The sequence below is a fragment of the Ceratotherium simum genome, chromosome 37 (genome assembly GCF_057802395.1).
Source record: "Ceratotherium simum simum isolate JZ-2026a chromosome 37, ASM5780239v1, whole genome shotgun sequence".
Classification (NCBI taxonomy): Eukaryota; Metazoa; Chordata; class Mammalia; order Perissodactyla; family Rhinocerotidae; genus Ceratotherium; species Ceratotherium simum.
In genome coordinates this window covers 4,390,523-4,415,646 of record NC_141936.1, presented here as the reverse complement: position 1 = coordinate 4,415,646, position 25,124 = coordinate 4,390,523, and the positions used below count along the sequence as shown (strand labels likewise).

The 25,124-nt window shown below is 43.5% G+C and overlaps 2 protein-coding genes across 4 annotated transcripts in view; both read left to right on the top strand.

Annotated features, from left to right (window-relative positions):
* LRRFIP1 (LRR binding FLII interacting protein 1) overlaps positions 1 to 10,643 on the top strand; it is a 146,037-nt gene extending 135,394 nt beyond the window's left edge. For both annotated transcript variants that reach the window (XM_087424625.1, XM_004427724.3), the window contains 5 exons: positions 3,735 to 3,784; positions 5,342 to 5,459; positions 6,124 to 6,203; positions 8,052 to 8,156; positions 9,762 to 10,643. In XM_087424625.1, coding sequence (XP_087280751.1) covers positions 3,735 to 3,784; positions 5,342 to 5,459; positions 6,124 to 6,203; positions 8,052 to 8,156; positions 9,762 to 9,872 — 464 coding nt within the window. In that variant the 3' untranslated portion in view covers positions 9,873 to 10,643. The remainder of the gene's footprint in view (positions 1 to 3,734; positions 3,785 to 5,341; positions 5,460 to 6,123; positions 6,204 to 8,051; positions 8,157 to 9,761) is intronic.
* Positions 10,644 to 21,271: 10,628 nt separating this feature from the next.
* The window catches only part of RBM44 (RNA binding motif protein 44), a 37,335-nt gene continuing 33,482 nt past the window's right edge, over positions 21,272 to 25,124 (top strand). For both annotated transcript variants that reach the window (XM_087424518.1, XM_004427725.3), the window contains exon 1: positions 21,272 to 21,329. The gene's annotated coding sequence lies outside the window, so the exon portion shown is untranslated. The remainder of the gene's footprint in view (positions 21,330 to 25,124) is intronic.

Here is a 25,124-nt window from a genome sequence, read left to right as displayed (position 1 = left end):
CATGGCCATCAAAACAACAGTAAGATTTGTTCCAAATGTCCAGGCTCCAAGAGGAGAGGAAGGGGTGTTTGTGTGTGTGTTATGTTCAGAATATGTGCTTATTTGGTGTGATGATCATATAGAGAGAAAACTTTGTCTTTCAGGAGAAAACCCCTTTCACTCTTTCACTTACACCCTATCCACTGCCCCTCTTACATCAGAGACTCACATATTTTTCGAGATGTGAATGGCTTCAGGGGTTCAGCTGAACTGAAGCCAGCGGCAACTTACATAGGGAAATAGTTCCCATCTGTACAGACCTCTTGGCCCTGTAAACAGGAGAAAAAAGAATCATCTTTAGCAACCTGTCCCTATTCTGCCTTTTGCAGGACGGAGGTGCTATCCTGGCTTGGGAGGCTGGTCCCAGGGAGGCTGGAAACTGTCCACATGAATTATAATCAGACTTAGTCAGTTCGAGGAGGCAGTGGAGAAAGAATTGTACTTAGTAAGAGACCGCAGTCTCCCCTTCCTTATTTTTGTGAATACGGAGGGAAGATGACTTTCCCCTGTGATGGGTAGAGTAGACCGGAGGCCCACAATGGCTGAAATTAACCCACAGAATGAACATTATACTCTTGATAGTTTATTATTGTGTGCCTCATTTTGCTCGCTGAAAATGGGGTTAGAACCTGCCTTTTAGAGTTGTGGTGAGGATCAGATCCAGGTAAAGCACTAAAAAGAATAAGTGCTTAGTGACTGTGGTTGTTGGTGGTGGCTGATGTCACTGCACCCTGGGCAGACAAGGTGACAATGTGCAGACCAGTAGGACAGGGGCTCAGAGAGTTCCGTTACCTTTTCCACTGCTGCTCCAGGGACTGTCTGTACGGCCTTACCTCTTTCTTCTCATTTCACAGGTCTCTAAAATGCATACCAGAAAATTTGTTGGAATTTAATTTAGAAAAACTAGATTTTTAAAAATGTAATTCTTTAACAATATTCCTAGAATAACTTTAATCGCCGACTCATTTTAACTTTCTAGTATGAAAGAAAACTCTAAATTTGAGACATTGCGGCTTCGTTTTCTTTGATGTCTTGTTTCTAAAAACTGCAATCACGGTCTTTAAATGAATAGTTTGTGTCTATTTATAAATTGGGTGTTATAGACCAAGCAGGAGCAATGCTACTTAGTAAACATAGCTTTACAATACTCTTAAGTATTTTAATAAGTATATCAATGATGTATCACTATTCACTTGACACTTCATCACTATTCACTTGATTTTTTTTTTTTTTTGGCGAGGAAGATTGGCCCTGAGCTAACATCCGTTGCCAATCTTCCTCTTTATTGCTGAGGAAGATTGGCGCTGAGCTAATATCTGTGCCCATCTTCCTCCACTTTGTATATGGGACGCCACCACAGCATGGCTTGATGAGCAGTGCATAGGTCCATGCCCAGGATCCAGGCCCAATAACCCCAGGCTGTCGAAGCAGAGCGGGCAAACTTAACCACTATACCACTGGGCCGGCCCCGAGACTTGTTGGTTTTTAAAGCTTTGAATAAGCAATACTCGTTTTCTTCATATCAAATAAATTTGCTTCTTTCTTTTTTCCATTTTCTTAAAACTAGTTTTAATCTTCTTTGCCAATTCTGCTTTAAAATTTCTCTTCCTGGGCCGGCCCTGTGGCTTGGTGGTTAAGTGCGCGCGCTGCAATGCTGGTGGCCCGGGTTCGGATCCCGGGTGCACATCGAGGCACCACTTCTCCGTCCATCCTGAGGCCGAGTCCCACATACAGCAACTAGAAGGATGTGCAGCTATGACATACAACTATCTACTGGGGCTTTGGGGGGAAAAAATAAAATAAATAAAATCTTTAAAATTTCTCTTCCTTAAAAGTTCTACTTCTCTCTCTCTATTTTTCATGTTCTCACCTAATACTACAGGTCAAGTTACCCTTATTTTTTGTTAGCCCTATTGTTACATTTTAACATTTAATTTTTACTTACTATCTAGACTATTTGAAGTCTTCTAATAGAAAAAATATAATAAAATTATGAAACAGATATATGAGCTTCCAGATCAGTTTCTGATAAATTCAGTATTTCTCATGATGTCTGTGGTTTTTGTACATAGGAATAGAAAATACATAAGATAAAATGAAAAGTGATATTGAGTAAAAGAGCTGGGTTTATAACTGCAAAAGATTTTTGTTTCAGTGTTGGCTGCGTTTATGGAAGAGAAAGAATAAAGCATCTTCAAAGCAATTTGTATGTAAATTAAAATGGAACTCAAAAGTGGGGCCAGCCCAGTGGCGTAGCGGTTAGGTTCGCATGCTCCGCTTCGGCGGCCCAGGGTTTGCAGGTTTGGAACCCTGGGCACGGACCAACGCACTGCGTGTCAAGCCATGCTGTGGCGGCGTCCCATATAAAGTAGAGGAAGATGGGCACAGATATTAGCCCAGGGCTAATCTTCCTCACAAAAAAAAAAAGGAACTCAAAAGTATCATAAATTTATCTTTTATTAAGCTTAACATTTTCTGGTTTCATATATTTTGTTATTGTGCTTTTCAAAATAACAACTCAGGGTGTTTGGAAAAACAATTAGAGAAACCACTTAACTTGGATTAGAATGTGGAGCGATGATTTTTTAAATGAAAACAAAGGTGCATTTTATATGAATTATTTCTAGTTCCCATGGCTAATCAAAAGCTGGGCACTATGAGAGCATTGTCCCCTCAGGAATAAGAGCCTCGGGCCAGGAGTCTGGGTCCGACTCAGAGGTCTGAGTTTAGATCTGGAAAGGCAGTGGAGTGCAGTGGCTAGGGGTGCAGCCCTGAGGCCGGGCTGCGAGGCCTTAGGAAAGTTCCTTAATTGTGTTGGGCCTCGGGTCCGCATCTGTAGAAGAGGGGTGTAGTAACACTGCCCACCTGTGGGGCTTCGTGGGTGCTAGAAGGGGGCTAGAAGCTAGGGGCTTCGTGTAAGCTGCTAGAACAGTGCCTGGCACAGAGTGAGGGTGCAGTACACATTAGCATCTCTGTCATCATCACGTCATCTGGATTTTGCTTGAAACTGGTGTAGGGTTTTGCCCAAACCCCTAGACCCTCTCTGTACTCTGAAGATTATATTACTCAACACCCTTTCAGAGAGAAGGGGTGCAAACTTATATATCTGGGATGGAAGGAATGACAGAAGCCTCATTCTTCCTCAAAAGAATAACGAGTTAGCAATGTGTTGTTAGCAGACTTATGATTTGTAAACATATATTCAAAACTCTGACATTGGCGAGTCTAGGAGAGAAACGATGGCGAGTCTAGGAGAGAAACGAGAAAGATAAATACTTCTGGGATGTGAACTTGGGAAGTCAAGGCTAAAGCAAATGCTGGTGATATTGAATCACCATTCTCAGTGTGTCTGTACCTTGCTAATGATGTTAAACCATGAAGCCTGTGAGATCTTGTGTTGCAGTGTGGTTTGGCCCTAGAACTCTTGCATGCTAACCCAAAGTAGAAGATTAGCCTGTTTGCATGCAGCCGGATGCTGCCCCTGACGAGACAAGCATGTTGTGGAGGTTGACCCAACTCAACCTCCCTTGGCTGAACTCCTCCCCAGTCCTGTATGTGGCCTCATTCGCTGTGGTACGTGTATAATACTCCATCTTTAGTTTCACTAACCTGAATGCTCATTCTTCAGTTAAGCAATTTGCTGAGAGGTGCGGTCCATGGATTCACCTCAACCTGTATCTCTCTGATTTCTTTAGATATTAGGTTGAAAAAGCTTGTTGATGAACGGGAATGCTTATTGGAACAGGTAACAATCTTTTTATTACTTTGTAAGTTCTTGAACGGGGCACCTGAAACCCTGAACTTTCCCATCCTTACTTCCTGCTTCATCAAGACACTCCTAAGACATCATACCTATAAATAATTATCAAGCCAACTGGTGCTTTTAATATTTTTATCCAAGTGGAGCATCAGAAGTTACATGAGGTTTAGAAAGGATGTCTCAGAGACTCAAGGCCGTGGAACTGAATTTACTGCACTCTACATGAATTGCTGCTTAAAATAAATATTTATGTAGAAGGCCTAGATTAACCATTGGGAGGCAAGGGCATTACTGCGTCATTCCAGACATCACTTCCCTTACTTCTATTGGCCGGTAAAAGTCAGTTTTGTAATCTCTCAGTGATCAGCACCCCTTTCTGGTAGATATTTTTTTGTTTTAACTGTGGATTACGTTCATCACTCTTTTCTACCTCAAGAAATACTAAACAATTGTCCTATTTGGTCTTTCTTGTATGCAGGATAGTTATTAAATCATTCCATAGTCACTTTCTAAGGAAACTCAATTCTCATTTTCCTTCACAATCCTAATCAAAGGTATTTGCCTTACTTTTTACAATTCCGTTGAAGATTTCTCGCAAAATGGGGGAAAGCACCAAATAGGGTGGGAGGATTCTTTTGAAGTTCCTGTGACCTTTTAAAAACATATATCTATGGTAATTCTGTACTTATTTTCTTAAAGCAGCGTGCACCGATGGTTTGCATGTGCTTGGGGGTCTGCTCTGTTTGTGTCAGTGTGTCGGGACTCCAGCAAGTCCGCAGAGATTGGAGGGTAACAGGGAAAGGGCTGGGAGACTCCCCATTACACACCAGAAAATTCTACAGTCATGGCTGTTAACTGCAGTTCCAACTACACGTGTGCCTCTCATAGAGCAAGGAAAGCTGTGTAGAGGCCAGCTCGCTGCAGGTGGCAAACCTGTGACTCAATCGGGTTCTGTGAGGAAGCACATGGCTCTGCTGGGGACTCCATTACAGTACTTTTGTGCCTGGAAGGCTCCAGGTGGCCCTTCTGGCTCCTTAGTGAATAAAGCAAGGCTAATCACACACTGGCTTGCTAACTCTTAGATAAACATTCAAACTATTTTATGTACGATCTCCTCCTGAATTCAACTTTAGAAATAACTTTTCACCCAGAGTTACAAAATAATTCATGCCTGATATGGTAAATACAATTCCATTTTCATCCAGTATATTGTTACTTTCAGAGAAGAGTACTCACTGGCAGAAGGTTTTTCATTTATTTATTTGGGTGGGTTTCTTTATTAAAAGGGAGACTCCCCATCTTCCTGGTGGATTACAGGGTGGATTGTAACCTTTTACTACATTTCTCTCATGCTTAATTATATAACCCGTGTCTCTTGCACCCTAGAGACACATGAAATAATTGCAAGCAACGTCCCATTGTAATTACAGGGTGTTGTTTTTTCCTTTACATGCTGCTTCCTTTCTGATAGGCTCTAAACTCAGCTTTTCAACCTCGTTTAGAACAGAGAAATTAACACACTTTATCCGTGGGTGTTTTCAGATTAAGAAACTCAAAAGGCAGCTGGAAGAGAGGCAGAAGAATGACAAGCTGGACCATCCACGCCCCGAAGTTGGTGTCTTAGAAAATGGAACGGACACGCATGTGATGGATCTACAGAGTAAATGTCAATCTTTGTGCATGAGTAAACTCCTTGACATGTGCTGTTTTTATTGTACTTGTGCGGGAGGAGAAAAACGATCATGGCAAAAAATGCCCGGTTTTCCCCACGTCCCCCCAAAAGCCCTTGAGTACAAAAGCGCAAAGATGTTTCTTTGTGGGATAGAACAAGGATGGGCAGGTGGGCAGAGTAAGGATGTTTCTTGAGCCTAAGAAACAGAACAGGTGCCCAAAAATGTGCACCAAGATACCACCATGTGACAGACACCCTGTGAGAAAACACATCTCTTATGCGGGATGTAGCCATCTTTTGATCTGCTGATTGCATGGAAAAATTGGAAGGTATTTTTCTATACCAGTACACTAGAAAGAGGTTTAGGGAGATAAAACTATGCCCAGTCTCTCTCCCCCCTTCCGCCTACCCCCACCACTTCTTTGTCTTCTCTGCTCATAGGCGCTCTCTCGCCTGGGCACTTTCCCAGCCTGGGTACGTGCAGAGAGAGCGCCTTCTCCTATCTCAGCCCAGGCGAGTTGTGGGGCCACAGGCCAGGACCTACAGATTTGCAAAACGATTACAAAGTAAGGGCTTGGTTCCCAGGAACTATTGTTTTAACATTTTAAAAGCCCAAGAGCTTAACAAATTTTCCTTCTCTTTCAACCTTCAGGGGATGCCAACAGACAGATCAGCGACCTCAAATTTAAACTTGCAAAATCTGAGCAAGAGATAACTGCATTAGAACAAAATGTACGTGTACTCTTTTAAGTAACGATGGGCAGCTGAACTGATGATTAACTGAAGTTTTATTTGCTAGAACTCGCCCCTGAAAGGCCAAGGACAAAAGCAGCAGAGATTTTTAGAACCAAAAAAGGTCCTCAATGTGTGTCCTACAAAGAGAGAAAATAAGGAAGGAAAGGTCATTATTAGGATTTGAGGGCTGTTATCATCGATACTAATCCTTTATAAACAGATTCATTATAGAAAGTAGCTAAAAAGTAGGCAGTCTTTAAAAATTTTGTTTCTTAAAAATAATTTTAGGGCTGGCCCCATGGCTTAGTGGTTAAGTGCGCACGCTCCGCTGCTGGCGGCCCGGGTTTGGATCCCGGGCGCGCACCGACACACCGCTTCTCTGGCCATGCTGAGGCCGCGTCCCACATACAGCAACTAGAAGGATGTGCAACTATGACATACAACTATCTACTGGGGCTTTGGGGAAAAAATAAATAAATAAATAAAATTATAAAAAAAAAAAAAAAATTTTAAAAATAATAATTTAGTTAATTAAAAAACGCTTCAGGGGCCGGCCCAGTAGTGCAAGCGGTTAAGTGCACGCGCTCCACTGCGCCGGCCTGGGGTTCGCAGGTTCGGATCCCGGGCGTGCACCAATGAACTGCTTGTCGAGCTGTGCTGTGGCCGCGTCCCATATAAAGTGGAGGAAGATGGGCATGGATGTTAGCCCAGGGCCAGTCTTCCTCAGCAAAAAGAGGAAGATTGGCAGATGTTAGTACAGGGCTGATCTCCTCACAAAAAAAAACGCATCAGGGGCTGGCCTGGTGATGTAGTGGTTAAGTTTGTACGCTCCACATTGGAGGCCTGGGGTTCGCAGGTTTGGATCCCGGGTGTGGACCTACACACCGCTCATCAAGCCATGCTGTGGCAGTGTCCCACTACAAAATAGAGGAAAGTTGGCACAGATGTTAGCTCAGGGCCAATCTTCCTCAAGAAAAAAGAGGAAGATAGGCAATGGATGTTAGCTCAGGGCCAATTTTCCTCAAAAAAAAAAAAGCTTCGTGCGGGGACGTCCGTCTCGCCTGGATTTTCCCCCTTTCTCTTCCAGCCAGGCCAGTTCTCTCTGCTTCCTAGATTTGGGGCACTCATGCCTCTAGCAAGCTGGGCAAATTTGGGGCAAATTGTGTCCTAACCAAAGGGAGAGAGAAAAACAGGTACTCTTTCCCCTTCAGTTGTGGGTATATGTGGCTGGAACTTTTTGGCGTTTTTATAGAAACAGAAATGAGAACCACACGCCTAGAAAGTGACGAGTATTGATCACAGCAGAGTGCCAGTCTCAGGCAGGCCTTGGCTGCTCCTGTCCTTCACCACAGGCCCTGGCTGTGGATGCGTCCCAAAGCCTCCTTCCTGCACTCCTCTCTATGAGTTCCTTGCCTTTCCCCCTCTCTCCTGCTCCCTCTCCCCACCCCACCACCCCCGGGGAGAGATTAGACTGGAGCTGAGGTCCTGGTGGAAACTTTGCCTTACCAGCATCGTTCTGCTTCGACCTACCCCCTTTCTAGCAAAATAGTCCCCCAAAGGGGAAAGATGGCGTCAGGGATGTCAGCCCCGTGGGAACCACTCTTTTGGAGTCCGAGAGGAAATAAGTCCCCACTAGGTGTCAGTACTGGGTTGCTCAAAGATATTGAACAAATAGCTTGCTTGGCTAGCCCCAATATAATAGTCAAAAATGCTAGGTCATAATTATTTGCATGGTGTATTCTTCCATTTTACTAAATCATACCCTTTGATCTCAAATATGATAAAGGAATTGGAGAAAGAAAACAGGCCTATCCATTTATACATATGGTTTTCCCTTCCTTTTAGGTAATAAGGTTAGAGAGTCAAGTATCCCGTTATAAATCGGCTGCTGAAAATGCCGAAAAAATAGAAGATGAACTTAAGGCTGAAAAACGGAAACTCCAAAGAGAGGTAAATATTCTAGGCTATTTCTAGGAGAAGAATGGGTAATGATATTCTAGTTGGGATAGTAAAGGGAGGATTTACCGTGGGGAAATCTGCCCTGGATTATTCATTGTGAGATGGTCTCAAACCACTCTGAAGGGATATGCTCACATCATAGAGGACATCATAGTTTCACTAATTAAGAGCTTAGGACTGCAATCACTGTTGGTCATTTCTCTCGGTGATTGTAGCGATTATGCCACCATTTTCTGACTTCTGCCGAGAAGTCTGTCACTCTAACCGTGGGCCCTTTGTGGTGATCTTTTTTTTCCTCTCCAGCTTCTCTCAAGTTCTTTTTGTCTTTGATTTTACCTGGTTTCACTCCAATGTGTTATATGTGGCTTTATTGCTGTTTATTCTGCTTGGGATGTGTTGTGTTTCTTGGATCTGGGAGGGCTTTTTTCTAAATCAGTTTTGGAAAATTTTCAACCATGATCTCCTTAGGTAATTCCTCTTCCAAGTGTCTCCACTTTCCCTGTGGGACTCTAATCAGAGGATGTCAGACTTTCTCCTTGCAGCCTCCACATTGCTAACCATCTGTCTTTTCTGTTTCCCATCTCCTTAACTCTCTTTGTTGCATAATGTATAGTTTTTGCATAGATCTTCCAGTTTACCACCTTTTGTTTTTTTAAAGTATGTTCCTTCCTGATAGTTTTTTGTTGTGTGGTCCTGTATGCTTCTTTGTTAATTGTATCCTTATTTCTTTAAAGATTGCATACACTGCTGTTCTGTTTTCCACATCTGACAACTGAAACATGTTCAGTCTTTGGGGGTCTAATTCTGTTGTTTGTTGCTTCCCTTGACTCAAATGGTTTGTCCCTACATGTTTGGTGTTTTGTGAGGTTATACCTGATTTTAATTTGTAGGAATACTCCAGGCCTGACTTGGGGAGAGTTCCTGCAAAGAGGGTTTTCTTTTGCTTCTGCCTCTGCTGGTGAGGGGCTGGGCTGGGGGGGTTAACCAGTCCCAGCACCCCAACCACCCTCCTTGAGGGTTTTGGATCAGAAGCAGAGCCGCAGACTCTCTTCTAATGAAGCATGTCTCTGCAACCACGTGGCTGTTGTACCCACCCTCAGGGCACCTACACTCTGCCTTGCTGCCTACTGGTCCAGGCAGCTCCCTGCTGATGTGGCTTCTGCCCTGACTCACAGGCTCTGTGGCCCTTGTGTGACCATGTTGGCCTCAGGCATTCCTGCTTTGGTTTCTGGCTGCAGAAACCTTGCTCCCAGCTGCCCAGGGCTGTGGGAACCACCTCCTGTGGCTGGTCTGGGCTCAGCTCTTATTTGTTTGTTTGTTTGTCTCACGTACCTTTTGTGAGACCATCAGGATCCCCAAGACTGCGCCATGTCCGAGGTCTAGTTGTTTCAGAGGAGGAAGGTTCCCTTGTTATTCATGAGGCTGGAATCTTGTGCCTTGTGTTACTTTTTAAATTAAGTAATATATGTATGTACTCTTAGGATCTCAGTGGATCCAGGTTATAATCGCAATTTTCGGTAGCACTGGAATCTTGGCAATTCTGTTACATTCGGAGGAAACAACTTCCTCAAAGCTGCCTTTCCTCTTTGTTTCCAGCTTCGCTCTGCACTGGACAAAACAGAAGAGCTTGAGGTGAGCAACGGCCACTTAGTGAAGCGCCTGGAAAAGATGAAAGCAAACAGGAGTGCGCTCATGTCCCAGCAGTAAACACCAGCTCTGAGCAGAACCTGACCGGTGAATGGGGAGCATTGTTTCATAGGCTTTTCTCTGTTACTGTTCTGGGAGCTGCTGCTTCCCCTGCTTCTGCAAGAACACCCCGGGGAGCCCTAGGCTCCTGCGTGCTCCCGAGCTGGCGCATCCGCGGGAGCCCCAGCAGCCACCAGATGCCTCTGTCTGCAGACCCCGACCCCGGGCTGGGGCCACCACTCTAAACCTGCAGGTCATTTAATAAGCACACTGGGCCCATGGGAGCTCTGTTTCCGATGGCACAGCAGCCTCTCAATACCATTTAAAATGGTTATCCAAGTAAAGATTAAAGTGGGACTTGAGTTTTCTTTTCATGTGTCTTGCTGAAAATTAAGGGGAAATGTTAGTGTAGGGACTTCCTTTCCTGGCAGAATCTACATTTTGAGCGACTTCAGTAGTATCTCTTAGTCTACGCTTTTCATACACAAAACACTGTGGAACCACAAGCCATTACCAAGCAAAACTCTTTCAGTAGAAACAAGGGGGTGGTCTAGAAGTAAAAGTGACCTTAAGAAGACTCTTTACAGGCAACAAACGAAGCTTTTCTAAGGGATTTTTGCATCCGTTCAATCATAAGAATACCTTTTTCCAGGATAATTAGGCAATAGCTTTACTGAAAATGACAGCTTTTCATTTGCATTATTTAATCATTATATTTGGAATTGAAGTTGTTAACTTCTTTTAAAGACTGTACTATTAGAAAAATTAAAAAAATGAAATGTTAAGACTTAAGCAATGTGGTTTTTATTTTTTCCCACTGAGAAAGAAGGTCTTTATTTACCTGATTTCATATTAATTGCTCTGTATATTTTGGGTCATCTTTTTATTTTTTAAGCACATCAAATAAATTCATTTTTCTTTCCCTGTTTAAAAAAAAAAAAGGGTCATTCACAGTGGATAAGAATAGTGCACTTACAAGAATCAGCCTCTTAGAATAAAAAGTAAACTGAAGAAGTTATAGACCAGAGCAGAGAAAACTATGAGATCTTCAAGAACAAAAGTAGAGAAAGTTTAGCTACTCGCTGATTTTTAGTTACTCTTTGTATATGTTGTATCTCTATTAAGGCTGGTTAAGCAGGCCAGCTTTCAGAATATTAGCAAGTGCAAACTGAGACAGTATCATCCAAAACTATACCTACTGCTGACACTTGGGGAATGGTGGTGTAAGGAACGTGAGTTGGATGTATAGCATTAAGAAGCACTCCCAACATAGTGCAGAGGTCACGAGGGTCCATCCCCCAGCACTGTTGGGATCTGGGATACACAAGGCTATGTTTCATTAGGTAGGAGAGCAGCTCATGTCTCCTTGTGCCGAGGACCGTTTGTAGTTCATATCTGCTTCTTGAGTGCTCCACAGATAAAATCATCCATCACCAATTCACATGTCAGTGCCCATAGACCTGCAATAGCTGCTGCATATTCAAGACCAATGTTTTTATACAGAAACCTACTCTGCACTGAGCCCATGAAAGCTCCAACTCTCCGCAGCAGTGTGGTTTTTATAGTTACCTAAGATTTGTAGGATGATTGGTTTCAAAAGATTCTACTTAATGAGCGTTAAGCATTCCAAGTTCTTTCAAGAATGCAATGTATCAGTCAGGGTCCGGTCCAAAAACAGAAACCACCCAGTAGTTTGCACAGAGAAAATTTAAGACAGAATGATTAACCTGTAGCAGGGGATTAACTACTAAGAAAGAATGAAAGAAAACTCTAAAGAATGTCCTAGAGCTGGAGAGAGTACCCAAGGAAGGGACCTCACTGGAGGGCTTGGGGCCACCGCCCACTGTGGGGCAGACAAGTTACGGGGTACAGGGACTGACACCAGCAGGCAGGAAACATGGGCCGGGACCTGGAGCAAACTTTGCTGGAGGGTGGGCACCAATGGGTGACCCGCAATGCACTGTGTGAACCAGGAGGAAGGAAGCATAGCCAAGGGAACCAGCACCCTCTTCTGACCATATTGGGCCAGCCGGCAAAGGAGAGATGTTAACTTCATTGTCTTATCCTTCAGGTTTCTTCCACGACGTCTTTTTTGTGTGTGTGTGTGAGGAGATCAGCCCTGTGCTAACATCTGCCAATCCTCCTCTTTTTTTGCTGAGGAAGACTGGCCCTGGGCTAACATCCATGCCCATCTTCCTCCACTTTATATGGGACGCGGCCACAGCACAGCTCGACAAGCAGTTCATTGGTGCACGCCCGGGATCCGAACCTGCGAACCCCAGGCCGGCGCAGTGGAGCGCGCGCACTTAACCGCTTGTGCCACTGTGCCGGTCCTTCCACGGCGTCTTAATACAAACATGTTTAACCAGTGAAACATCCATATAGCTCCCAAATCATACTACTAATAATAAACATTTATATGACACCTAGACATGCCTGGCAGTTAGATGCTTTTACATATTTCACTCATTTGATTTTCTCAAAAATCCTATGAGGTTATAGATGAGGAAACCAGAGCCCAGGGAAGATAACTGGCCATGAGTCTCACAGCTGCTGAGCAGAGGCTGCCAAGTAACAACTCACACTTGTCTCACCAGCCCTGGGAAGATGGCGTTTCCCAAATCCGTGGCTCGGAGGAAGTCAAACCTTTGGTCTCTGCCTCTCACACCAATCCTTACAGACACAGCAAATCCATGTTACACACACATACTAATCCAGAGGAAGATCGAACACGATTTTTTAATTTGTTTCACGGAATAAAACTTTTCCTGCAGATCTAGCTGTTGGAATTTGTTGCAGGCTTTTTTCATCCCTGTATCCCAACATTGCTCAACCTCAAACTACGGACGTCCTGGGCCAATCATTCTTGGTTGCTAGGTGGCTGTCCTGTGCATCATTGAGCAGCATCCCTGGCCTCTACCCACTAGATGCCAGTAGACCCCACACCGAGTCGTGACAACCAAAAATGCCTCCAGACATAGCCAAGTGTCCATGGGGGTGGGTTGGGGGAGTGCAAAAGTGCCCACCATACCCCATCCCCGCTGAGAACCACTGCTCTAACCTGAATCAGAAGATTGGGAGAAGAAAAGAGGTGGTTGAGAACCTGGACCAGGATGGCTAGTGTACGTTTCCCACAAATTGTTTTCATTTTTAGAAATGAAATAGCATTTAGGACACAGAGCAACCCACTCAAAAGACATCATAAGTGGATAATATAAATAGATAACATAAATCAAATGCAGTTTGGAATTGTAAGGAGATATTATTTTCCATTGTGTTTTGAATTCCTATTTTAATAGTCCAAAATGTAAACTAAAGGATCGAAAGTTACTGTTCATGTGTTTTTAAATTTATGTTATTATTTAGTAAGTGTGGATTTCTGCTTTGTGCAGCACTGAGCTCTTGGGGAATATCAAATGAATGCCTGCCTTAAGGAGGCTATGGTCCTAAGGAAGAGAAAGACCACACACTCAAGCCACAGAAGAAGGCAGCACAGAACAGAGGGTGGAGAAGCGCTGGGTGGAGCTGGCTAGTCTCAAATTTACAAACTGGGGCACAAGCATTGGGGATGTTTCTCCAAGTAGCCTAGACGGGAGGTGGCACATGTGTGCACTTGTCTATCTGGATGTTTGAAGGTGACAGAGCTGCTGTCTACTGACCTGCCTGGCTCCCTGCACCTGCAGCCACAGGTAGGGAACACCTGATTCCCCGTGGCGTGGAGGATACTTGGGGATCTAGAGGACCGCAGCTCAGTGGTCGGCGGCTCTGCCCTGTGCCCAAGAGCCTCCAGGACTCAATTCCCACCCAGCTCCCAATCTCTCAGGAACTAGACAGTTGTCCCAAGCTCCAGCCCCACACTTGCCACCACACCCCTAGATGCCACTTCTGTCCAAAGGCTGGTGTATATCTCTGTGCATGGCCAGTCCCCTCCTCCCCTTGCTTGCTCCTTTCCCCTCTCTGCCAGAATATATAGCTCCCATCACCACTTGCCAGATGGCTCCTACCCGGTCCCCAAGCATGCTGAATGCTAAGCAGGTTCCACTCATCCTGAGTGGAGTGGCACTGACCATGGCTGGGTTTGTCTCCCTATGCAATTGCCCCTCCCCTTGGGTGGCATAGTAACAAGACCACCACAGACATGGGGAAAGAGTCCTGAACTAGAAACAGTTGAAGTTTTATATTAACACTCCCTAAATCCCCAGAGGTTCCTCTCCCGTGTTGGGATGTGGGCGGAGAGGATAATAAAGGAGGAAGGTTCTTTGTGTTTGTGTTTATCCCTCTCCACTAGCCTCTGGGCCCACCTCCGCCACCACGGGCACTCGTGGAGGCCCACTGGGCTCTGCCTTCTGCAGACAGCACCCATGTCTGGCTCTTGGCGGCTTTGCACGAATCGTAGCCCCACCCCCAACTCAGATGCACTGAGACTTTCCACACCTTGAGCTTCTTTCATGTGGTCACCACCAACTACGGGCGTGTGGCCGCCATAGCGTGGCTTAACAAGCGGTGCGTAGGTCCGTGCCCAGGATCCAAACCTGCGAACCCCGGGCCTCCGAAGCAGAGTGCGCAAACTTAACCACTATGCCACTGGGACAGCCTCAAGGCCGCCCTTGCTTCACCGCTCTGGCCTGCTTGGATCTTCCTCCTCGGATTTTCTTAGCCTGCCTCAGCCAGGCTGGAATTTTGTAGCTACTAAGAGCAATAGTTCTGGGCCGGCCCCATGGCTTGGCGGTTGGGTGCGCGCTCTCTGATGCTGGCGGCCCGGGTTCGGGTCCCGGGCGCGCACCGACGCTCTGCTTCTCTGGCCATGTTGAGGCCGCATCCCACATACAGCAGCTGGAAGGATGTGCAACTATGACATACAACTATCTACTGGGGCTTTGGGGGGAAAATAAATAAATAAATCTTTAAAAAAAAAAAAGAGCAATAGTTCTTTACTATTTTACTAAATTTGGTTTTAAGATAATGTGGTTTAATATTTCCATATCAAAAATTTTTAATTCACTATCTTAAAGATCTAGGTCTAATTTGATTCTGGTGCCACAAAAGAACGAAACAGTTATTGCTCCCTCCTCCCATGGACCATTTAGGAGTCTAGGGAATCATGTAAAAAGAGTAAATGTCATGTTAACAGAGAAGATGTCTGGCTTTTATACCCAATATAAAATAAAGATCAGACTCAGAAAAAATTGCCATAAGTACCAAGATTTTGTACACTTGAGATTTAGCAAAGGAAAACACAGGAAAACAAAGTGTAAAGACATTAATATTACAGCAGTAAGGGCAAGTGTGAAAACGAAATATGTGGGAAAATCTGATTTAGATTTGCTAAATCTGCTAACTCTCATCTCAGAAAAGGTAACTGCCGCAGCATTAACAACTCACAAAGCTGACTCAGGGCAAGACATAATTGCCAGAACACGTTTTGAATACCTAGGAATCTCTTCTGTGTGAGAAGCAGATGGCTTGTCTTGTGATTTTAAAAATGTATTTAATATTTTTGTTTTTACCCTAAACCCTATCTCTGTGTGTGTGTGCTATTTCCATGATTTTTACCAAGAATAACTTTGCAAATTTTCTGGAAGATGACCTCTCTGGTGTTTATTATAATTCAGTAAATATTGATCAGGTACTTATTCAAGCACTAGAGAAGCAACAACTGTATTCCAGTGGGGAGTGCAGACAATAAATCTGTAAAGAATAAGTAAATCACATTTCAGATAATGAAACGTGCTGTGAAAAAGATGGAACCAAGTTATGGGACAGAGAGTGAGTGAGTGTGGATGTGGTTAGGAGTGTGTAGGGGTGGGGAGGTTGCAGCTTGAACTGGGTGGTCACGGAAGACTTCATGGAGTCGGTGACATTTAAACTGAAACCTGAAAGATGAAAAAGTCCTGACCATTTGAATATCTAGAGAAGCACTGTCCAACTGAAACATAATGTGAGACACATATAATTTAAAATTTTCTAGTGGCTACATTTAAAAAATAAACAACTGAAATTTATTGTAATATTTTATTTAACCCAATATATCCAAATATTATTTCACCACGTATAGATATTTTGAAATTATTAATGAGGTATTTTACATTCTTTTTTCATAGTAAATCTTCAAATCCACTATATGTTTTATATTTACAGCACATTTCAGTTCTGACAATAAGTTTTCATTGTAAGTACTTGATCTATGTTTAAATTTCATAAAATTTACTTGGAAGAAATCCAGGTTGGAGATGTAGATTTAGGAATCGTCAGCAAAGATGAGATTTTCAAATCCTGGGACTAGACTTGTCTAGAGGGAGAGTGTAAATAATTAGAGGGCAGAGGAAGAGCCAAGAACAGCCCAACAGGGTTGGGTAGAGGATGAGGGGCCAGCAAAGGGCACTGAGGAGGATCAGCAAAGGGTTACTTACTGAGAGATGACAAAAGGCAATAAATAGAGTATAAAAATATAAAATCCAGTTCAGCTTACAAAGCCAAGGTTTCTTATATAAACTGAACTCCTTGTCATCCTCCCACCTGCCTGCTCCTCTTCCTCAGATCCTCACCCCTGCAAATGCACTGTCATCCATGCCACCACCCTAGTCAGAAGCCCAGGTATTATTTTTGACCCCTTCCTCTCCCTCACCCTCCTCCACAACACATATCAGGCACACAGCTCTATCAATTCTACTTATGAAAGATCTCACAAGTTCATCCTTTTCCCCACCACCATCACTATTACTGTGGACCAGCCCGTCATCACTGGCAACCTACCCTTGCCTGGTCTCCTCTGTTCCAGTCTTCTTCACTCCTCTAATCTATTAGATTAAACTTTTTTTTAAATCTGATTTTTTAAATTGCTACCTCCTCCACATCCATAATCATATTTAATCTTTGCAATAATCCCACCTTCATTGAGGTAGGTTGTCTTACTACCTCCGTTTAATAAGTAAGGAAACAGGCACAGAAAAATTAGGCAACTTGCCTGAAGGGACACAACTATGGAATGGAGGGCCCTCTACTAGAAACAGAGCAACATGATTCCAGCTCTACTCATAACCACTCTGCTCTGCTGTGAGGTCAGGGGGCAGATCTGCCTGGTTCAGCACCAGGTGCCCGAAGCTTCGAACAGTGTCTGTTGTATGGCACTCAAGAAATGGTAGCTCATGATGCTTCTTTGTTATTGTGATTACTGCTATTACTACGAGTCCTAAAGTGTGTTTTCATGAACCACTAATTCCTAGGAATGTTAGTGAGGACTCTGAGTAAAAAGAATTCATTCTATAAACGTATATTCTTTGGTAACACTCAGCTAAACCGTCAGTGGGTTTGCTTGTTGAGGAGCATTTACATGTGAAGGTCATTGGGATTTCTTAAGAGGGAAAAGGACTAGGTACCATTTCCCAAACTGTTTGATCATGAAGTCTGTTTTTTCACAGAGCCTTCTGGCATTAGGGCTCTGCAGAGCACAATTTAGGAAATACTGTTCTAGCCACCATGCCAGGCACAGCATGTAGGTTCCTAGCCTGAGTCTCCTGCTCCCAAACCTGCCACCAGATGCACCCCAGCATCCTTCCCCACAATGCTTTACAATATCTTGACCCTCACAGTCTAGAGAGAGAGATTCCATTCTTCTCCCACTATAGAAGGCTCTGGAAGTTGCAGATTTGGGTGTTCAAGGCTCAACTCTGCTTGAGAGGACAGACCCAGGAGGGTCTTCAGGTGTTCTTCAGGTGTGGTCACCACATTACAAGCCCATTAGCAAAACCACAGCTTAATTCATTGAACTGCTCTCTCCTCACCCTCTTCTTCAACAAAATTTCCTTGTTCCACCATTTTCCTTTCTTTCGGAGCCCTATATTCTACCCTCTCAGTGGCTGGTTATCCAAACTTATGATGATAGATAATTTTCCCTATTTTCAAAAGGAGAGTAACAGGACTGATCCTCAATCTTTCATAAATGAAAATAATATACCTGTTATGTTACTGACTTTGATCACAGCCTTCAGGATGTTTTTGACCAAACTCATTAAAGTGTTTATGAGAGCAGGGGCAGAGTGGAGAATATAGACAGTTTTCATGGTCTACTATCTGCTGAAGCTCAATCTTATTTATCAATACAGTTGGAAAATTTCAAATAAAATTAAAAAGTCAGACTCTACACCATAGTCAAAGACTAATTCAACACAATAATGTAGGGTTTGTAAACGGCTTAGTATTAGAAAAGCTATTAATAGATCAATTAAGAAAAGCCATTTGATCATTTCATTAGATCCTGAGAAGATTTCCTAAAGATAAAACTCTTAGACTGAGGAGTAGAAGGATAATTCCTCAACATCATTAAACATACTATCTCAAACAGTTAAGATCACATTTTATCCTAAAATAGCAAAAATAAGCATTTTCACTTAAATCAGGAAGAAAACAAAGATGCCTAGTTAGCACTGTTTAGACAATAAAACATGGAATAGTAACGAGTCATAAATATTGGAAAAGAGGCAAAATAAGTATTATTTGTACTCAATTGCAAAACTATCGAATTTAATGAGAGTATGAGTTCCTTAAAATATTAGGATATGTTATCAATGTACAGAAATCGATAACTTTCCTGTATATCAACACTGAACAGTTAGACCTAGATAACATCATGGGGGATCTCATTCAGAATAGTGAAAAATCTCCCCCCCAAAACAAAACAATAATAATAACCCTAAGAAATATAAAAACCTGTATTAGGGAATCTCTACATTCTGCCAAGAGATACAAGACATGAAAACTATACAGATGTATAGTAAGAATACATATCATAAAGATGTAACTTTCTCCCAAATTTATATATTTAAAACATCTCTTATGAAAGTCACTTTGAGTTTTTTGGGGGGTAATCTCACAAAATTATTCTAATAGTCATCTAGAAGTTAAAAAAAAATTACAACTAGCCTAGATAATTTTGATAAAAGACGGTGTGGGGCAGTGGGTAGCCTCTGCCAGGCGTTACGAATATTACAAAGGTACAAGGACAGGGTTCTAGGTACTTTCTCAGCAAGTGTGTTTACTGTAGAGATCTTCACTATAAACATTTTTGCTGCACAACTAATTGGCCATAAGGCAATTTTGCCATAAAAGATAAAATCACAAAAAATAAAAGAGTGGCATTAATTTAAAAGGACATAGTGAAACACGAAAAAGTGAATCACAAATTTAAAAAGACTGTTGTGAAATACAAAATATTTGAACATATTTAAAATGTGTGTATGTAGATTCATGGCAATACTGCACACATGACTGATTTTATTTTTTTTTAATTTTTTTTGGGTGAAGTGTACTTAAGTAAGCACTTGTCTTCCTTCTATGGTAAATGTGGGTTCAACTCTGCACCCTCCAACAAGAGGCCCTGGGCCTTCTTTTTCTCTTCCAATGTAGTGTGTTTCAAAATAAGAAACCAACTCTTGGGGCAAATCATGGGCATCTGTCAGCTTGATAGAGCCATCAATGAAATGTTGCTAACTGGAAGAAATACTCTATTTTAAGACCACCACCACTCCTCACTGTGTAGACCATTATGAGGGCTAGCTAAGACTTATAGTATATAAAAATGAGAGTAGAGCCAGCCTTATAGTCTAGCGGTTAAAGTTTGGCGTGCTCTGCTTCGGCAGCTGGGGTTTGGTTCCCAGGCACAGAACCACATCACTCGTCTATCAGTAGCCATGCTGTGGTGGCAGCTCACACAGAAGAACTAGAAGGACTTACAACTAGAATATACAACTATGTATTGCGGCTATGGGGAGGGAAAAAAGAGAGAGAGGAAGTTTGGCAACAGATGTTAGCTCAGGGTGAATCTTTCCCAGCAAAAAAAAAAAAGAAGAAGAAAACTTAGAAACTGCTTTTTAAAAAAATGGGAGTAACTGCGAGATCTTTATCAATGGAGAAATGAAACCGAAACAGTCAACCAGTTATCTTTTTATCTTTTACAGAAAAACTGCCTTTCAGCCAAGTATGCAGCAAAAACGCTTGCAGCAAAGATGCTTATGGCAAAAACACTGGACACACAGGGACAGACAGGTCCCTGTGAGGGGATGGGCTGCCTCCCTCACGAGGACGCCTGCCCCTTTGCTCTGCCATATCTTCCCACTGCTTTCTGAGGATCCCGTAGGGTGTGGCTTCCATGCCATCCAGGCTGCTCTACAAATGTGCCCCCTCCCCCCAACCTCAGTCTGTTCCACACATTTCAGCCCCTAATGAGGATGTTAATTAATTACCCAAATATCAGCTAAACTGTAAGTTCTTGGAGAAGAAGCAGGATTATAGAGGATTTCTATTCTTTGCATTTTTCTGAACTTTTTACATCAAACACATGTAACTTTAATAATGTTAAAATATTTAAAAGTCCGAAGCAACAAATTAAATGTAAAGGAATCAAATCATAAAAGGCAAGTAAAAACTATTGTGTAAATACCGCTATTCTGAACTCGGGAATGGGGTAAAATCAAGGCAATAAATCACAAAGAGATTGACAGATTTCATAAAAATGTAAAACTTCACATCAAAACAGCCTAAGCCCCAAATCAATGAAGTCCAGACATGGTAGAGCTGCCAGGCAGAGAAAGGATACACACAGTGAACCTCGACCAGGAGAAGCAAGGATCCCACTGCCCCAGGTCTGGAGACGGTGTCAAAAAACTAAGATTTTAATGCAATCTTAAACAGAAATTTTTTAAACAAAATGACTTAAAACATCAAAATTAATGCAAAAAAAAAATCATGGTGAAAAGAACACGCACATTTTAAAGACAGGATAACAAGTGCCTCATGGAGCCATTTGAGAGCCTGAAGCAAAAGGAAAAATAAGGAGTACTGATTTGGGTATTTTGTTCATTTTGGATTTTTCGTTACCTTTGATGTTCTCAAACGACTGCATGAAAATATGATTTCTCTTGATGACTGAGTTTTTCGTGCTCCCTTAAATTTTGCACCCGAGGCAAATAAACGCCTCACTCTCTCACCCAGGCCCCAGCGCTGCTAACGATATGTTAAAGGACTGTCCGAGGGAGGACACGTCGTGGCAGACACGAAGAAGGGACACTGTCGGTGGAAACTGATTGCCCAGGACAAGAGCCAGGCGCGGCTTTCCGGCCGCTGCGCCCACACCAGCGAGCAGTTTCGTCTCTGCCCGCAGGGGCGGCTCCGCCCCGCCGTCGGGAGAAGCTTTGCGGGGCGGCGCTCCCCACGAGGCCCCCGCCCGGAACTCTTCTCCCGCCCCCGGCCTGTGCAAATCGCCGCGGATGACCTCGTTCCCGCTTTCGCGCCCGAATGCTGGGCCAATCACGGCGTCGCCCCTGTTGGCGCCAACCAATGGGAGCGCCCCGGCGAGCCCTGGGCGGGCCCCCGGCAGCCGTTACCCGACAGGCCCCGCGGCTGCACGCGGAGCACCACTGGCTCTGAGGCGGCGGTCACGACTAGACGCCTCACGCGTGGTGGCGGCGACGGTGCGACTCCGAGGTGCGATGGGCGTGGACGCGGGCCGGCAGGGCGGAGGCCAGGGGTTGAGGTGGGATGCGGCAACGAAGCCCAGTTATGGCGGGTCCCGGCGGCGAGGCCCGTCCCGGAGGGCCGCGGGTGGAGGAGGCTGTCGAGGGCTCCTCGGGCCGGCCTCGGGGAGGAGGCGAGCGGGGTCTGGGGGTCGGTAGGGCCGCCGCAGCCCCGGGCTTGCGCGTTCGTCAGGTGGCCTTGGCCTTCCAGAACCCCCCATTTGGTACCTTGACGTTCGGTTCGCGGGCGGTGAGGTGGACTTACACCCCAAAAGGTCGTCTGGAGCTAAGTGGACATTCATTCACTCGTGTGTTTGTTGTTGTACGAGTGTTTGTGGGGCCACTACAGCGGGCGGGCGCGGGATCCAGTGGCCACCGGGACACTGGAGCAAGAAACGGACAGTGGACATTAGTCGGTGACCCAAACGTGTGACGGTGGCAGAAGTGTGGGATGGTTTCCGGACTGACAGAGGTTCCTGATCTAGTGTGAAGGGCCAGGGAGGTTTCCCTGAAAAACGGATATTTGGGGTGAGACTTGCGGGTCAGGCAGGAATTAAAGGTGGTTGGGGGCGGGGCGGGGAGAACGCATGCGGCCCCACTCGTTTGATCTGGAACACACACAGTGCCAAGGCTAACGCAGAGTCCGGGCCCGTGGAGGGTCTTACAGGCCGTACTGAGGTTTTAATCTTTATCCAGAGAGTAATGAGTTTAAAGCAATAGGTGAACTGATCAGATTTGCATTTCGGAAAGATTACTGTGGCCAGATAGGACATTATTGCTGTAATGTGTGTGGGAGTCAGCGGACTCTGGACTAAGATGTGTCAGGGGTTAAAATGGAGAAGACCTGGACCATGGGGATGAGGGAGTGTCATGGGAGAATCCTGTGGTTTCCAGCTTGGTTCCGGGATTGAAAATCCGGGAGGGAATAGTTTGGTAAATGAGAACTGGGAGAACAGAATAACAATGGGTATATACCTAGGAGTGGAATTGCTGGATCACATGGTCATTCTTTGTTTAACTTTTTGAGGAACTGCCAGGCTGTACCGTTCCCATCAGCAATGTATGAGGGTTCCAATCTCTCCGTATCCTTGCCAACGCTTATTTTCCGTGTTGGTTTTTTTATAGCCATCCTACTGGGTGTAAAGTGGTATCTACTTGTGGTATTGATCGCATTTCCCTACTGAATAATGTTGCATTAAGAATATTTTCATGTGTTTATTGGCCATTTGTGTATCTTTGGAGAAATGTTTATTCAAGTCCTTTGCTCATTTTTAAAATTGGGTTGTTTGTCTTTTATGGTTGAGTTGTAAGAGTTCTTTATATATTCTGGATAATAGACCCTTGTCAGATATATGATTTGCAAGTATTTTTGTTATACTAAAATTTTTCCTTTTGTCTAAGTCTTTGACTTTGGGAGTCTGTTCATATTTAAGAATGAAGCTTGCAACACACTGAATGCAGATTTGAATGCAGAATCACATGTGAATGAGAATCCAGCTTGTTAAGCCAGATATTAAAGAGATTTGCAGAATACAAATGTTCTTCTTACTAATTTTTTTGAAAATATACATTTTTTTAATTTAAAATATTATGTTAAGTAATGGGTTTATTATTGTTTATGAACAAATTAACAAATATTTTAAGATTTTCTGTTTTAATTTTTAATATGATAGGTCTTAATAGATGGCACCCACATAAATACACCTTGTGGTTCTCAATATTTTTTAAGAATGTGAAGAGTTCCTGAGTCCAAAAAGTAAAAAAACCACTGATCTGGGGCCAGCCTGGTGGCATAGTGTAGTTAACTTCAGCATGCTCTACTTCCATGGCCCAGGGTTTGCGGGTTTGGATCCTGGGTGAGGACCTACACACCACTCATCAGCCATGCTGTGGCGCAACCCACATACAAAATAGAGGAAGATTGGCACAGATATTAGCTCAGTAACAGTCTTCCTCAAGCAAAAACAGGATTTGCAACAGATGTTAGCTCAGGGCCAGTCTTCCTCACCAAAAAAGAAAGAAAGAAAACCACTCATCTATTCTAATGTCAATTATTTTGATAAACTAGCTTTCTTTTCATTTTACTCTTTATTTTAAATATTTACCTGTTATTCCTAGAGTAGGATCTTTACTGACTTAAATAAAATCCCTTAAGCCAGGTGTTACTACGTTACAGTTTTTAAATGTGGTAAAGAAGTCCATAAATCCTTTAAATTATATGTGTGTTTATGTGCATTTTCTCAGGGAAGTGAGTGTATGACTTTTATCAAATCTTCAGCAAGTCCATAACCCCAAAGGTTAACAACTACTAGCCAATCTTATGGCAGTAAAAATATTAAAAGGCTATCAAGCTCTTGGTATTTGGCCAATTTTTTTCTGTTATTAGTTAGAAAGAATTTGTGAAACGTGAAATTGGAGGTTGAATACTTCCAGTCTAGAAAATTTCTAAGCTCCACATCTATATATCTATTTCAATTTCTATGTGTTCTAGGCACTTAGAACTTATGTATAAAAATGAACTCATCATCTCCATTGCTCCCCACGCAAAAGCAAAATAATATAAAACACCGAAGAGTATTCCTCCTCCTAGATTCCTAGTTCAGTGAGCGTACCATCAGTGATAATGAGTTCACTTTTGTGTGTGTGTGTGTGTGTGTGTGTGTGTGTGTGTGAGGAAGATCAACCCTATGCTAACATCTGCCAATCCTCCTGTTTTTTTTGCTGAGGAAGACTGGCCCTGGGCTAACATCCGTGCCCATCTTCCTCCACTTTTCTTATATGGGACGCCGCCACAGCGTGGCTTGCCAAGCGGTGCGTCTGTGCATGCCCAGGATCCGAACTGGTGAACCCCGGGCCGCCGCAGCAGAGCGCGTGCACTTAACCGCTTGCACCACTGGGCCGGCCCCATGAGTTTGCTTTTATACATAGTAAGTCTAGTTATTCTGTCTCCTCTCCTTACCATTCTCTTACTTGGTGGCCATCCCATATTTGTCCTTTTAACTTGAGATGCTCTGTTCCCTTCCCTGCTCATTAGTCTGGTTAGCCCCTATGTGACCTTATGATTTAGCTATGTTTTTTTTTTTTTTTTTTGGTGAGGGAGATTTGCCATGAGCTAACATCTGTTGCCGATCTTCCTCTTTTTGCTGAGGAAGATTGACCCTGAGCTAACAACTGTACCCATCTTCCTCTACTTTATATATGGGACGCCACCACAGCATGGCTTGATGAGCCATGCATTAAGTCTGAACCCGGGATCCGAACCTGCGAACCCTGGGCCGGAGAAGCAGAGCACAGGAACTTAACCACCACGCCACTGGGCCAGCCCCTAGATGTCACTTTTTTAATAAGCTTTCCCTTACCTTTGTCAGTGCAACCGTGCTTTGTTGTTGTCTACTTAATTGTCTGTGAAATTCAAAGTAGAGGTAGGTTACGTTTTTCTTACTCAGAATTTTAGTTTTTAATTGCTTTTTAAATACAACTCTCAGTTTTAAAAACTCCAAATGCATTTTGTATGTGTGACATTATATCCTTTATGTCAAAATCAATGCTAAATTGATTTAATAATAGTGTAGCTAACTCCTACTTGCTCATCTTTCAGATCTCAGGTTAAATGACACTTCTTCAGGAAGGCCTTCCCTAACCCGTAGATTAGGTCAGGTCTTTTCATATTTCCCATAGCACCTTGTGTTTCCCCAAATCTCTAAATTATGGAAATTTCCTAGGGTGTTGTTTCTGGGCCCCAAATTAGGCTGTGGAATCTGTATTT